The sequence below is a fragment of the Lithobates pipiens genome, unplaced genomic scaffold (assembly GCF_037356315.1).
Source record: "Lithobates pipiens isolate NorthernLeopardFrog02 unplaced genomic scaffold, aLitPip1_a1.2 Scaffold_16, whole genome shotgun sequence".
Classification (NCBI taxonomy): Eukaryota; Metazoa; Chordata; class Amphibia; order Anura; family Ranidae; genus Lithobates; species Lithobates pipiens.
The window spans coordinates 358,167,232-358,180,731 of record NW_027507748.1 but is presented as its reverse complement, the minus strand read 5'-3'; the positions used below and the strand labels follow the sequence as shown (position 1 = coordinate 358,180,731).

Here is a 13,500-nt window from a genome sequence, read left to right as displayed (position 1 = left end):
AAAATGAATTCAAACCAATGCTAACTGTACAATAAGTAAGGTATTGTTTTCATATAACAAGCTAAAAAAAGGCATAATTTTGTTTAGTTAAATGTGTTTAATCCTTTTTTTTTTTCAGGAATTTGTTTTGTTTATTGATATTCAAATCAATTCTAATTTTACAAATTAGAATTCAAATAGTTTTCTAATTCAAATTGTTTTCAGATTCAAAAAGTTTTCAAATATGAATTTGAAAAGTTTTCAAATTGGAATTGTTTTCCAATTTCCAAAGAGAATAAAATAGATAAGAAGATAAAGGAATACAATAGAAAAAGAAAAATAGAATAGAAAATAATATAACAGAAAATAAAAGAATATAATATAATAGAGTGAAACAGAACAAAACAGAATAGAAAATAAAAGAACAGAATAGAAACAAATAGAATAGACTAGAATAAAAAAATGTAATAAAATAGAATATAACCATCTTCTGAAATTTGAATAGAAAAGAATAGAATTAAAAGAAAACAATAGAATAAAATAGAATAGAATAAAAAAATATAACAAGTACCCAAAATTCAAATAGAATCAATTTGAATTTGAAAAGAATAGATTAGAATAGAATAGAAAATAACAGAATAGTTTAGAAAAAATCAACAGAGTAGAATAGAAAAGAATAGAAAGAATATAACCATCTTCCTATTCTAATCTATTTTTTTCTATTAAAATTTGAATTGATTCTATTTGAATTTTGGGAAACGGTTCTATTCTTTCTATTCTATTCTATTTTTTCTATTTTTTTAATTCTATTCTTTTTTCTATTTTTTTAATTCTATTCTATTAGGTTCTAGTCAATTTTTTTTCTATTCTATTTTAATTTATTTTTATCTACTCTATTAAAATTAAAATTGATTCTATTTGAATTTTGGGAAATGGTTATATTCTATTCTATTCTATTTTAGTTTTTTTATTATATTATTTTCTATTCCATTATAGTCTATTCTATTCCATGCTATTCCTTTTTTTTCTATTCTATTTTTTTCTATTCTATTCTTTTCTTATGTATTCAAATTCAAATGTATTCTATTTGACATTCTAATTTAAGAAGATGGCTATATTCTTTCTCTTTTATTCTATTATTTTTTATTCTATTTTATTCTCTTATTTTCTATTCTATTCTATTTTTTTCTATTCTATTCCTTTATTTTCTATTCTATTTTATTCTCGTTGGAAATTGGAAAACAAATTGAAAACAATTTGAATTCGAAAACTTTTTGAATTTGACAACTATCGAATTCGAAAAATATTCAAAATTGATTCAAAAACCATTTGAATTGCTTCAAATTTGAATATCATCTGATTTATTAATTTTTTTCGATATTTAGGAATAGTTTAAATTCAGTACTGTTGTAATTCAAAAATTCTGATACATCCAAATTTCCGAAAATGGAAAATTTGTCTGAATTTCAATTCGGAACAAAACTAACTGCACGTCTATATATGTGCTATATACACATACATACATACATACAAATAGAAGTTTTGGACCAATACAATAGCCCTTCCTGAAAAGAAGTGTATCAAAGCTCTAAGCTTTAAAGTAAATGCTACAATAATATGAAATCCCAAGTGGTTTGTGTTTGCGGTCCATATAATCTGTAGACGTGGCTGTTATTTTTTATCAGCCATGGGATTTTTCTCACAAAGCTAACACACAAGGATAAAGATCTTTATTTTCCCATTTTCAGCCCAATGAGATTTAAAAAAAATAATAAAGTGGCGTAATTAAAAATAAAGATCCTTATTGTTTGGAAAAGTTTAGTGAATTAGTGAGCCTTTGAAATGCTAATTAGCAGCTCTTTGTTACAAATGTATGGGCTTTTTCAGTAAGCTAGTACAGTCTGGGCCAAAGATATGTTTTTAAAAAATGTTTTTGAATTTTCTTTATGTATTGGAATAATGGAATATTGTTTTGTTGTTCAAGTATAACCCATGTATTCTCTTCCAGGGAGACTCCTGTACGGCCTGTATAGATTCTCCAGCCCTCGCTAATTTATTTAACCAAGGCACTCGGGGGTCCAAGGGTGAGGCTGTAATTGGACTACCTGGCCTTCCGGTTAGTATCTTTTTTAACATGCTTAGAAAATTCTTATGCATACAAGGTATAAATATTTAACAAATTGTTGGCATAAGCTGAATTACTAAATCGTTATATCTGATAGATAACCAGTTATAACAAAACAATATGAATATACATCCATATGCATTTTCAGGCACCATAAGGTGTATAGAGTTGTATTTTGGCACCTATTAGTGTGTGCACATGCATGGGGATATCTATATGTGGGTTTTGTTTTTTTGTTTTTTTGGACAGGTGTGAGTGGCTTAATGCCAATTGGTAATATCAACAGATGTACACTGGCATGTCCTCAACATGGGGGGTGGTTGCTTTTAGGCAGGGGGGCCCTGCAACCCCCATCCCAAAGCACCTTGTCCCTATGTTGATAAGGACAGGGGCCTCTTCCCGACAACCCTGTCTGTTGGTTGTCGGGGTCTGCAGGCGGGGGGCTTATCGGAATCTGGAAGCCCCTTTTAACAAGGGGGCCCCCAGATTCCAGCCCCCCACTCTATGTGAATGAGTATGGGATACATTGTGTCCCTACCCATTCACCTAAAAAAGTAAAAAATAAGTATTTCTTCTCCCCTCTCCAGCTGTTCGGCCTCCTCCACTGATGTCTTCTGCTTCTGCCAGTTCTTCTCCCCTCTCCGGGTCTTTTTCTCTCTCCACTGATGTCTCCTAGCTCTCTCCGGTTCTTCTCCCTCTGTCCGCTAACTTCTCCCCTATCTTCTCGCTCTTTTGCTGGGTCTTCTCCACTGTCCTCTCTCTCTGTTCTTCTGATGTTGACTCAACACTCTCTCCCGCTCTAATGCTCGGTGCGCGTTGTGTCACTACTTGGGGCGGGTTCACCGGGTGATGTCATCCGGAGGTTCGCCCCTTATGGCATCACCACCCGGGGCATGATGGGGTGGTGATGTCATAAGGGATGGGCCTTCGGTGACCCTGCCCCATGCCAATATAAGTAGTGGCACACCGCTCACCCAGCATTAGAGCGGGAGAGAGCATCAAGCAGGAGAGTTCCTCCTAAAGCATCATACCAGACACAGTGCCTGGTATTGTCGGGATCAAAGTCAGATCCCTGTTCATTGAAGTCAGATGCTTGTTGGACTTCAAGTCAGATGCAAAGTGGTATGACTGTCGTGTCGTACCAGTGTGAACCTGGCCTCAATAGAGGGACTTTAACCACCTGCTAACTTATCACAGTAAAAATACTGCACACACAGATTCATACAAGTATGTGGTCAGCCTTCTCCCAGGTTTGGGGTGCATGAGCCTGTGCTGTTATTGGACACAGCACAAGTTTGACAAAAGATTTCAGCCACGCTCCATAGACTTACACAGCGGTACTTATGCCCACCTCCCACTTCATCTTCACTGCATCTGATTGACAGCAGCAAGAGCCAATGGCTCCTGCTACTGCTCGAGTGCTGTGTAAAGAGGAAAAGAGGGGAGAAAAGATGCAGCTGTGCACAGTGCTGATCTCTCCTCTCCTCTCTTCCCCTTCACACAGGGGAAGGGAGGGCATAGAGAAACTGAAAGCATTTTTTACCTTAATGCAAACAATGCATTAAGGTAAAAAAATGTCTTTAGGTTTAGTAACACTTTAAGGTGTTTAAATGTGCAGTTCTTCCTGGCATTATTAATTTTCTGTTTTTACCCATTGCCCTTTAAGCTGGGTTCACACTGCCATGTGGAGCGGCTCACAGCAGGGGTCGGGTGCGGTCCTGTTTACAGTTTCAGGTCCAATTTCTGTCCAGATTTTTGGCTGAACTCGGACCTGAAACAGACCAGAAGACACACAGGACTCCTGTGCAATTTGCTCCGCAGCCATCCCGGAGCTGTGTGAACCGACTCCATTGAGAGCCGTGCACACTCTCTTGACATATAGTGTGAAGCAAGCCTCAATATGTATTTAAAGCTGAATTTCAGGTATGCATATTATTACATAGTTGGACAAGCTCAGATTTAAGAATGCATGTGTCATACCAGGCCGATCCCTGCAAAGGCTGGAAACCGCGGTATTAGGCACTGCTAATGCAGCAATTGCCACTAGCTTCTAGGTCCCATACAGAGTGGCTTCCCTGCTGCTTAGTGAACACAGCAGGTCGCTTGTTCAGCATGTGTGCCATTTACAGAACACTTTGCATTTCCTAAATTAATGCAAAGTCATTTTCCTCCTTGCGGGAGTGATATGCACTTCCTGGTTCCAAAATATTTTGGTACCCCTGGTGTGCTTCGGTACCTCCAAAGTTCACACTCTGCCTACATTAAAGGCCAATTTCTAACCTTGTTTGAATCGGGTCCTTGAGCCCCTGGTCTAATAACCATAGGCGGCAGGTGCTAAAAACTTTTGGGGTTTGGGGGGGGCTCATAAACCAACAGCTTTTTTCCCATATCTTTATCTGGTGGTCTTGCCATTAATGCACTTACTGTCCTAAGGTAAAAACGCTCACTCCTTATACTGTATCTGTGGAGGAGAAGCATTTTGTTACCCTAGGATGCTTGCTGCTGGATTTGATACAAAACACTTCCCTCTGCCTCTAAGCAGGATATAGACAGAGTGCAAAGAAACTTATAGTCTTACTGGCATAATCAACAGGTATTTTTCAAGCAGATATAAAACAAATCAAGCAGATATAAAAAAAATAAAAAACTTGTAATGGTATATTTAAATAGACCAAAATGGCAAAAAAAGAGCACTTGTTGGGGTTTATATAGGCTGGGTCTGCACTCTACAGGACCAAACTTTCAGCCTCTTTGCTAGTATCATGAGTTTTAATATACAGATGAGCAAGAGGTCCTGAACTCATTGCTAGAATATCATTCCTAGCAGCAAATAATCAGTTTTACATAGTAAAAATAATCAAAAATTCTCTCCTTTCTGCATAATTTGCTTTCCATTTCTGTGCCAAAGTTAATGATTCATATTGGATATAACTTATTTATGGCATAAGGGGTTTTTATCTGCCTGAATTAGGGAATTTGGGATTTGTATTTATATCAAAAATGCTAGTTGGAAGTCTTTTGGAAACTTTACATAAATGAAAATAGTTTTACTGCTGCAGATAATATTTAGCTAGAAACATATAATGATATATAAATTATGCATTCACAGGCTGTGAATAAAATAAATTAATAAAAGGCAAAAAACTGTATTTTCCCAAACTATTTTGCTGTCAGTAGTCATCTTTATTGCGGCAGGTACACCTCCTTGGGATAGACCCTCAGTAGTGAACATTGTCAGTAGGTAAATTAAATCATCATGCATCTAGTAGTGGCAGCTGTCGATGTGATGAAATAAACACACCAACGGCACCTGCTGAGCACCAGAGAAAGCATAGGGATTGACTTACTAAACATGGAGAGTGCGAAATCTGGTGCAGCAGTTCTGAATAGAAACCATCCAGTTTCCAAGTGTTATTGTCAAAGCTTAATTCATCAAGCAGAAGGTAGAAGCTGATTGGCTACCATGCACAACTGTGCCAGATTTTGAGAGCTGCAGTTTTAGTAAATCTCCCCCACTCTTTTAAACAACCAACCAAAAGTGTTTATGTATAAGCTCCAGTGACTATTGTAAGGCGCCTCCTGACTGGATGTTGGCCCTTTCAGACTGTGGAGTAGCAGCTTTCTATTTGTGAATAGGACAAAGAAAAAGAGATATATCTGAAAATCAGAGGGAAATTAGTAATATAAAGCTGAAAGATATAGTTTTGTTTTGTAGAGTAGCCTTATATGCCTTATATGCATCCTGTAAAAATCCATCTTGAGCTGTAAACATATTGTGCTCAGATATGGTAAAGCAGAAGTAGGCAGAACTACAAGTCCCATCATGCCTCTGGGAGTACTTGTAACTGCCAGCCTTGCAATGCCTCATGGGAAATGTAGTTTCACAACAGCTGGAGGGCCCCAGGTTGCCTACCCCTGTGGTAAAGTGGTTTGTAGTGGTGCACAGCTGCTAAAGGGTTTAAAAGCACTGCAGTAATTTAGGCACTGAGAGTACACAAATATGCGGCCTCTCTGTGAGTGGGCGTTGACGTTGAAAGGCTCCATATTTGCATACCTAAATGTAAACAAACCTGTGCCGAGAGTGCACCCCCTGTACACCCCTGGCATAGTTACCAGAGCCTAACAGAAAGCTTCGGATCACTACTTGTGATCAGGAGCTTTCCAATCATGTTATCACTGCGAAATCCAATCAAGACGGTCACATGATCATAAAGCCCACCTCCCGGCATCAGAAAACCCATAAAGGGCCAGTAGGCACCAGCGTTAAGGGTTAACAAACATGTGGGTCTAAAGTATAAATCAGTATAATCCATTGTGCACTAGTATTACAAAGGCTGACTTACATAATAATAAAATACATTCACCATCATCCTTTCAGGGACACAGATATTCAGAAACGGTTGGGTTATACATCTGCTTACAGGAGGTTAGAACACTGGCAAACAGAAATGGTTATACGCCAGCTCCCATAGAATCCCTCCTCTACCCAGCATGCCTCAGTTTTTCGCTGGTGTCCTAGGAGATTAGGCATCTTTTCTTCAACTATGATGAAACAAAAGTCTAATTTTATTATTGCTTTTGTTTCCTGTGGAATTTTATTGTTCTGCACTTTCAATCAAGAGTCCTATACTGCTGCTTCAACTGGTCTCTACAAATCATCTATATTGATTTAGTGTTGCCTGACCATACCCAGGACCTGCTGGCCTGGATGTGTGGGCTAGCCTGAACTGTGACCTTTGAGCACTGGACACTGCATTATGGTTCTTTCCAGACCTACTATGTTGGTTAGGCCTGGAGCACTTTCTGGGTCCAGAGCCTTGACACAATCCAAGGGTGTCCCTGTTTATGAAGACTTACTCCTACCTCATTGTTTGGAGCTGTCTTTTCAAAATTCTTACTACTGCCTTTTTTTTTCCTGCAGGAAGAGTTAAAGTGGTTGTATAGTCAATTTTTTTACTTTAACCTACAGGAAAGCCTAGAATAAGGCTTACCTGTAGGTAAAAAAAATATCTCCTAAACCTGTACTGTTTAGGAAATATTCCCCTCACAATGCGCCGCTGACTGCAGAGGCACATGCGCACAGGGGATTCTCGGCTGAAAGACGCCAGACCCTGCCGGAAAGAAATCTCCCGCGTGCATGCGCGGGAGTGACGATATCGCGGCTCCGGCCACTCACAACGCCGGAGCCATGATACCCGGAAGAAACGCAGAGGGAACATGTCAGCTCTCTCGGCGTGGATCGGACCAAATGTCGGGGTAAGGTAAGTATTTCATAATGAGCTAGTATGCGGCATACTAGCTCATTATGCCTTTTCCTTTGAAAAAAAAAAACTTCAGCGGGTATACAACTGATTTAAGGCTGATAGAGTACTAAGTAATCTGCTAGGTAGAATGTTTTGTGCTATGTGCTCTCTTTCCCACCGATCAGCCTACCATCCTTCTGCTACTACTGCTCTTGAAGCATCACATGGATCTTGTCTCTTGAGAAATAAGATATAAGTAGGATGGGGCACCCTGTTACTATATATATATCCACATTACCATCCTGTGCGGATACGTAGCCACACTTTAATTGTGAGTACTGGAAACACTAGTAATCTGGAACGTGGGACCCCTGTTATAGGTTTATCATCACCAGAATCTCATGTGGCTCTGTTGGGTGAGGCAGAGGCCTCCCTCATGTCTATGGGGACCTCCATGTCCACTGTGGACTTTCTGTATGTGCCTAAAAAGGATATATTTCACCAGAATGCAACTAAAGTGTTGCCACCATCCCATACATAAATATGTGAGGAAGGGTCCCCCCAGGGAGGATTGGAACTTAAGGGCAACTGAATATCAGTCGAAGACCAAATGTTTGTTTATAATAAATGTAGTTTATTAAATATTGTAAAAAGCCAATATTTGCATAAACATTTACACGATTTAAGAACAATATCAAACAATACAATAGATACAAAATTACATTGGTATTGTCTCCTAAGTAGAAATAACGACTGACGCGTTTCAGGATCTTGTCCTTTTTTTCAGGGACGGTCCCTTGTGGAGAACAATGTACATCTATAATAAAAACATACATTAACATTAAGAAACATATAAAAAAGTGCATGCATTGAGCATCGTTGAGGGCTAGGGAGGTGGGGCCATGTCCGCCTTGTTGGGGCTTAGGATTTTTTGCACTCCCTTGCCTTCAACGATGCTCCTTTTTAGGCTTGTGTGAACCTGTTTTGTGCATGGTTCCCTGTGGGGACAAGTTCCCCTTGGGTTTTACCCAGTGTTCTTTTTTGTTGATCATGGTATTTGTTGCTCTATTCTTTCTTGTTAGGTGGTTACCTTGTTCCACATGTTTTGGTGGTGTTTTCATTCACAGCTTTCTGCTGGTCCGAGCTCTGTGTCCCTTGGGGTGGAGCCATTCCCCTTGGTGGCTGATTTTTCTGTTCTGCTCCGAGCACCATGATTGGTCCTCTGTGATCCTCTGCAGTCTCCTGAAGGGGCAGGGGACTTAATTTACATCTGATTCAGGTATTCGTACTCCTGGATGTTCTGTGTTACAGACTGTTCCTTGCCTCTTCTGGTTCTGTCACTGGCTGTTGACACCCCCCATTGATTTTGGGATGTTCCAGCTGTTTCTGCATTTCTGTGTCCATCAATGAATGATGGTTGGATACAGTAAATATGGTGAATATGAAGGAGCATACGGTGTTAAAAAAAGTCTTACTTAAAAGATCGTTAAACCATTTATTGAAGATGCGTAAGTGCAAGCAGAGCTAACACATTTTTGGGGGGAACAGCATGGGATTATGGAGAAAATAAGATTTTTGTACTTATCCTAAAATCAAATTCTTTTAATCCATTGAGAAACATAGATACTCTATCTGTTTTTTTTTTTTTTTGCTGTCCCTCTGTACTGCTTGCTAACAAAACTGAGACATGCTTAGTAGAGAAGAGGATATATGAGGCTGCTTTACAAATGTTTTCTGTTTGCCTGTGTCCTACCTCCTGTAGGCAGCAGTATAAACCAAATGTTTCTCAAAAAACTTGAAGAAATAGATTTTACACTAAGTATACAATTATTATTTGTAGAAGTATACTACAATCTATTTTTTTACACAGGGGATACCTGGTGTAGATGGACTGTCAGGACCCAGAGGAGAAAAGGTAATTTAAGCATATTATAATACATGAACAACTGCATAATAATATAATATCTTTCATGTGATGCCACACGTGTGAAAAAGGGCCTAGAATTAAAATGCTCGTCTTGCCGAAGCATCCAAGTATCTGCCATCATTACATAAGCTGCATTAGAAAAATAATAGCGCTACATAGGTACTTTCCATTTTATCACTGTGGGGTTAATTTACTAAAACTGGAGAGAGCTAAATCTGGTGCAGCACCACATGGTAGCCAATCAGCTTGTAACTTCAGCTTGCTCAATTAAAGTGGTTGTAAAGGCAGAAGGTTTTTTTATCTTAATGCATTTTATGCATTGGAATAAAAAGCCTTCTATGTGCAGCAGCCCCCCCATAACACTTACCTGAGCCCCATCTTGATCCAGCGATGTTGCACAAAAGACTTGAACGTCTGAGGCTCTCCCTTCTCAATGGCTGAGACAGCAGTGAAGCACCATTGGCTCCCGTTGCTGTCAATCAGTCAGTAAGCCAATGAGGAAAGAGAAGGGGCGGGGCCAGGCCGCAGCTCTGTGTATGAATGGACACACAGATCAGCTGCTTGCTGTAGGGGCACACAGCAGGAGGGAGGGGCCAGGAGCACCAGTAAGGGACTCAAGAAGGGGAGAATCTGGGCTGCCCTGTGCAAAACCACTGCACAGAGCTGGTAAGAATGACATGTTTGTTATTTTTAACAAAAGAAAAACACTTTAACTGCTTGCTGACCACCGCACACAGATACACGCCAGCAGAATGGCACAGGCAGGCAAATGGGCATACAGGCACGTAAGAGCGTGGTCGCGGGTCCCGGGAACTCAATGTTCGCCGGCGGCCCGTGATTGTGGTGTAGAGAGGTAGAACTGGGAGGTGCCTATGTAAACAAGGCATTTCCCCGTTCTGCCTAGTGACAAGACAGAGATCTATTGCTCCCTGTCATCAGGAGCAGTGATCACTGTCATGTCCTAGGTAGCCCATCCCCCCCACACAGTTAGAATCATTCCCTAGAACACACTTAACCCCTTGATCACCTCCTAGTGTTTAACCCCTTCCCTGCCAGTGTCATTTGCACAGTAATTAGTGAATTTTTATAGCACTGATCGCTGTATAAATGACAATGGTCCCAAAATAGTGTCAAAAGTGTCCGATGTGTCTGCCATAATGTCGCAGTCATGATAAAAATCGCAGCTTGCCACCATTACTAATAAAAAAAAAATGCCATAAAAATATCCCCTATATGGTAGACACTATAACTTTTGCACAAACCAATCAATATACGCTTATTGCGATTTTTTTTTACCAAAAATATGCAGAAGAATACATATCGGCTTAAACTGAGGAAAAAAAATTTTTTTTTATATATTTTTGGGGGATATTTATTATAGAAAAAAGTAAAAAATATAGCTTTTTTTAAAAATTCACGCAATTTTTTTGTTTATAGCGCAAAAAATAAAAACCACAGAGGTGATCAAATACCACCAAAAAAAAGCTTTATTTGTGGGGGAAAAAAAACATTAATTTTGGTTGGGTACAGCGTAGCACGACTGCGCAATCATCAGCTAAAGCGACGCAGTGCCAAATGCAAAACATTTTCTGGTCAGGAAGAGGGTAAAATCTTCCGGGCTGAAGTGGTTAAGCTTTGACAAAAAAAACTGGAAGCTGATTGGTCTCTTTGCAGAGATGCACCAGATTTTGCACTCTCCAGCTTTAGTATATCAACCCCTCTGTGTCTTCTTCTCTACCTATACACACATATACACACACACACTGTATACACGCATATACATACCCCCTGTCAAGTATTTTCTTAAACAACTATCTCATTATCCTGTATGGTATACATCTCGTTTCTTTCTCACCCACTGGTGATCTGCCAGTTGATCAAATTTCCAAACAAGAATTCAGGAACTATTTATTTCCTACTCGTTAGTGTTTTTGCCAGCAAAGGTTTGTAGCACTGACCCCTGAAGGATCTGCTGGTTTTGTTGGGCTTACTGTTACCTTCTTGACCTCACCTCCGTCTAGGGGTTTCCTGTGGTAGATGGCCCAAAGAATTGTATAAACTGACACCGGATCCTCTTTTTGGGATATTTATTTAAAAGATAACACAGTTTCTTAATGAAGGGTAGAGGGTTAGGAAGAAAGTTCAAGTACTTTTGGAACTGCAAAAATAGGAAGTCTCTCACTATAGAAATCCAGAGAATTACCGTTTCACAACTGGATTATTACAACCACCGGATAGACCTCCGCTCACTAGGCCTAGCAGCCAGTAGGGTGTTAAGAAAAGCAAAAGTCTCTGCCACAGACTTGAATGTAGAACACTTGAGCAAAAGTCTCTGCCACAGACTTGAATGTAACTGAGGGACGTAGACAAATTTAGAGAACTATGATACGGTACCAGTGTCTCTCAGCTGGTTTGGCGATACCGTATCAGTGTAGATCCACAAAGTGTCGTTCAACTGAGCCTCCAGGCTCCTTCTGAGAAACCAGCCTTACGCATGGCCTTCTCCCGAAGAGTCCTCCCCTGGATGCTTCTCCAGTTGCTGGGCCTCTCCCTAGATGAGACGGCTCCGGACCACCTTAGAATCATTATGGTCTCATATCCATTTAGGCCTGTCCCTGCAGTTGCTTCCCCTCGGGCTATCCAGCCCCGAGGCTCGGAATTGCATGTATCCACACCCCAGGCCAGGAGGGCCATGGGGGCTGGTTAAGAGGACCAGGACCAAACAGACAGAAAACTCTATTGGACCGGAACTCAGAAGCACGTGTTGTCAGTACCCTAAATACCCTCTCCTAGAATGCACAGCAAGACGACACTCCCACTGGGCTGGTTCCGAGAGAAAGAAGGGCATTCAATGCACCCAACTAGACTGCGTTCTACCACTTGCTGGCGGTCACAGCGACACCTGCAGCCAAGGAGAACTCAGTGCAATCCAGCTAGACTGGTACTGAAACCATAAGTTGGCAAAATTAGCCCTAAAACCCAACTGTGGTTTTAGGAATAGAAATTTTTTAAAACAAATAGCACGTGCTCTTCAGGAGCCGGCGCTACAGGTTGATAAAGAATGTTGATATTTAGATATTCCCGTGTAGAGAAATATCTCTGTTATTGGATTCCCTAATATTATACAAAAGCCAAAGTATCCCCTTTCATTACAGGACCTTCTTAGCTATTAACATTCTCTTACCTGAGAACCAACCTTGAAAATGAGCTCCTATCGCTATCCACCTCCCAAAAAACACACATATACAGGCATACCCCACTTTTAAGTACACAATGAGCTTCTAACCCCAGATTGTTCATTTAAGCTTTGGTAAAAAACCTGGAAGCTCATTGGTTTCTATGCAGAAGTGAGCCTGATTTCGCACTTTCCAGCTTTAGTAAATAAACCCCATTGTGTACTTAAAAGTGGGGTATGCCTGTACACACATACACTCACATTTAAAGTATATCTGAAACTTTTAGTTTTTCTGTCCGTATCCTTGTCCATCTGATAGGAGGGATTTCTCTACACTTACTACTTACTAGTAAATCTTTCTAAAGTAAGGGGGAATCCCTTTAGTTTTTACTTGCCAAAAGCTGGTGCCAAACAATTTCTCTCCATAGAGCCAGATGCTCAGCCTATCCCAAGATTTGTGAGAGTATTACAGATTAGAATATACTTTCAGGAGCAAACTGTACCCTCACCAGACTGACTTTCCCAGCGCTCCTCTAATTGCACTTGCTATTTATTGTAGGTTGTATGATCAGATTCTTTATTTCTAAAGTAATCTTGTAATCTTTGACATATAACCTTTTCCCAACTGTAGTTGCAGTAATAGAAATGTTACATTCAGTGTGTGCTGGCATTGTACGAATCATTGTACGGTTATAATTGGTGTCCAAGCATTCAAGGTAGCTTTCATGTACCTATTACAGAGATCTGTGATAACTGTTATATTTTGTATTTCTTTCTCTGCTTTACACAGGGAGATAGAGGTGTGGTAGGACCAGCTGGAACACCAGTAAGTGGAATATCAATTCCATATGAATGTTATTTTAATGCATTGATTTGGTTTATTAGCATCTATAGCACATGTATTGTTTTTTTTATTATTATTATTAAGATCAAAGCAACATAGCAGAAGATATGTAATTTATTGTGATTTGTTGCTTTTTGAAATACATAACTTTAGGATGCACAGATGAATTGCTGAAAAAAGATGTGTTCCCGCCTTCTAATTTTTTTG

At 39.7% G+C, this 13,500-nt stretch overlaps 1 protein-coding gene across 10 annotated transcripts in view; it reads left to right on the top strand.

Annotated features, from left to right (window-relative positions):
• COL16A1 (collagen type XVI alpha 1 chain) overlaps positions 1-13,500 on the top strand; it is a 294,574-nt gene that overhangs the window by 170,450 nt on the left and 110,624 nt on the right. For all 10 annotated transcript variants that reach the window (XM_077481956.1, XM_077481958.1, XM_077481954.1 and 7 more), the window contains exons 25-27: positions 1,988-2,095; positions 9,218-9,262; positions 13,240-13,275. In XM_077481956.1, the coding sequence (XP_077338082.1) occupies positions 1,988-2,095; positions 9,218-9,262; positions 13,240-13,275 (189 nt within the window). The remainder of the gene's footprint in view (positions 1-1,987; positions 2,096-9,217; positions 9,263-13,239; positions 13,276-13,500) is intronic.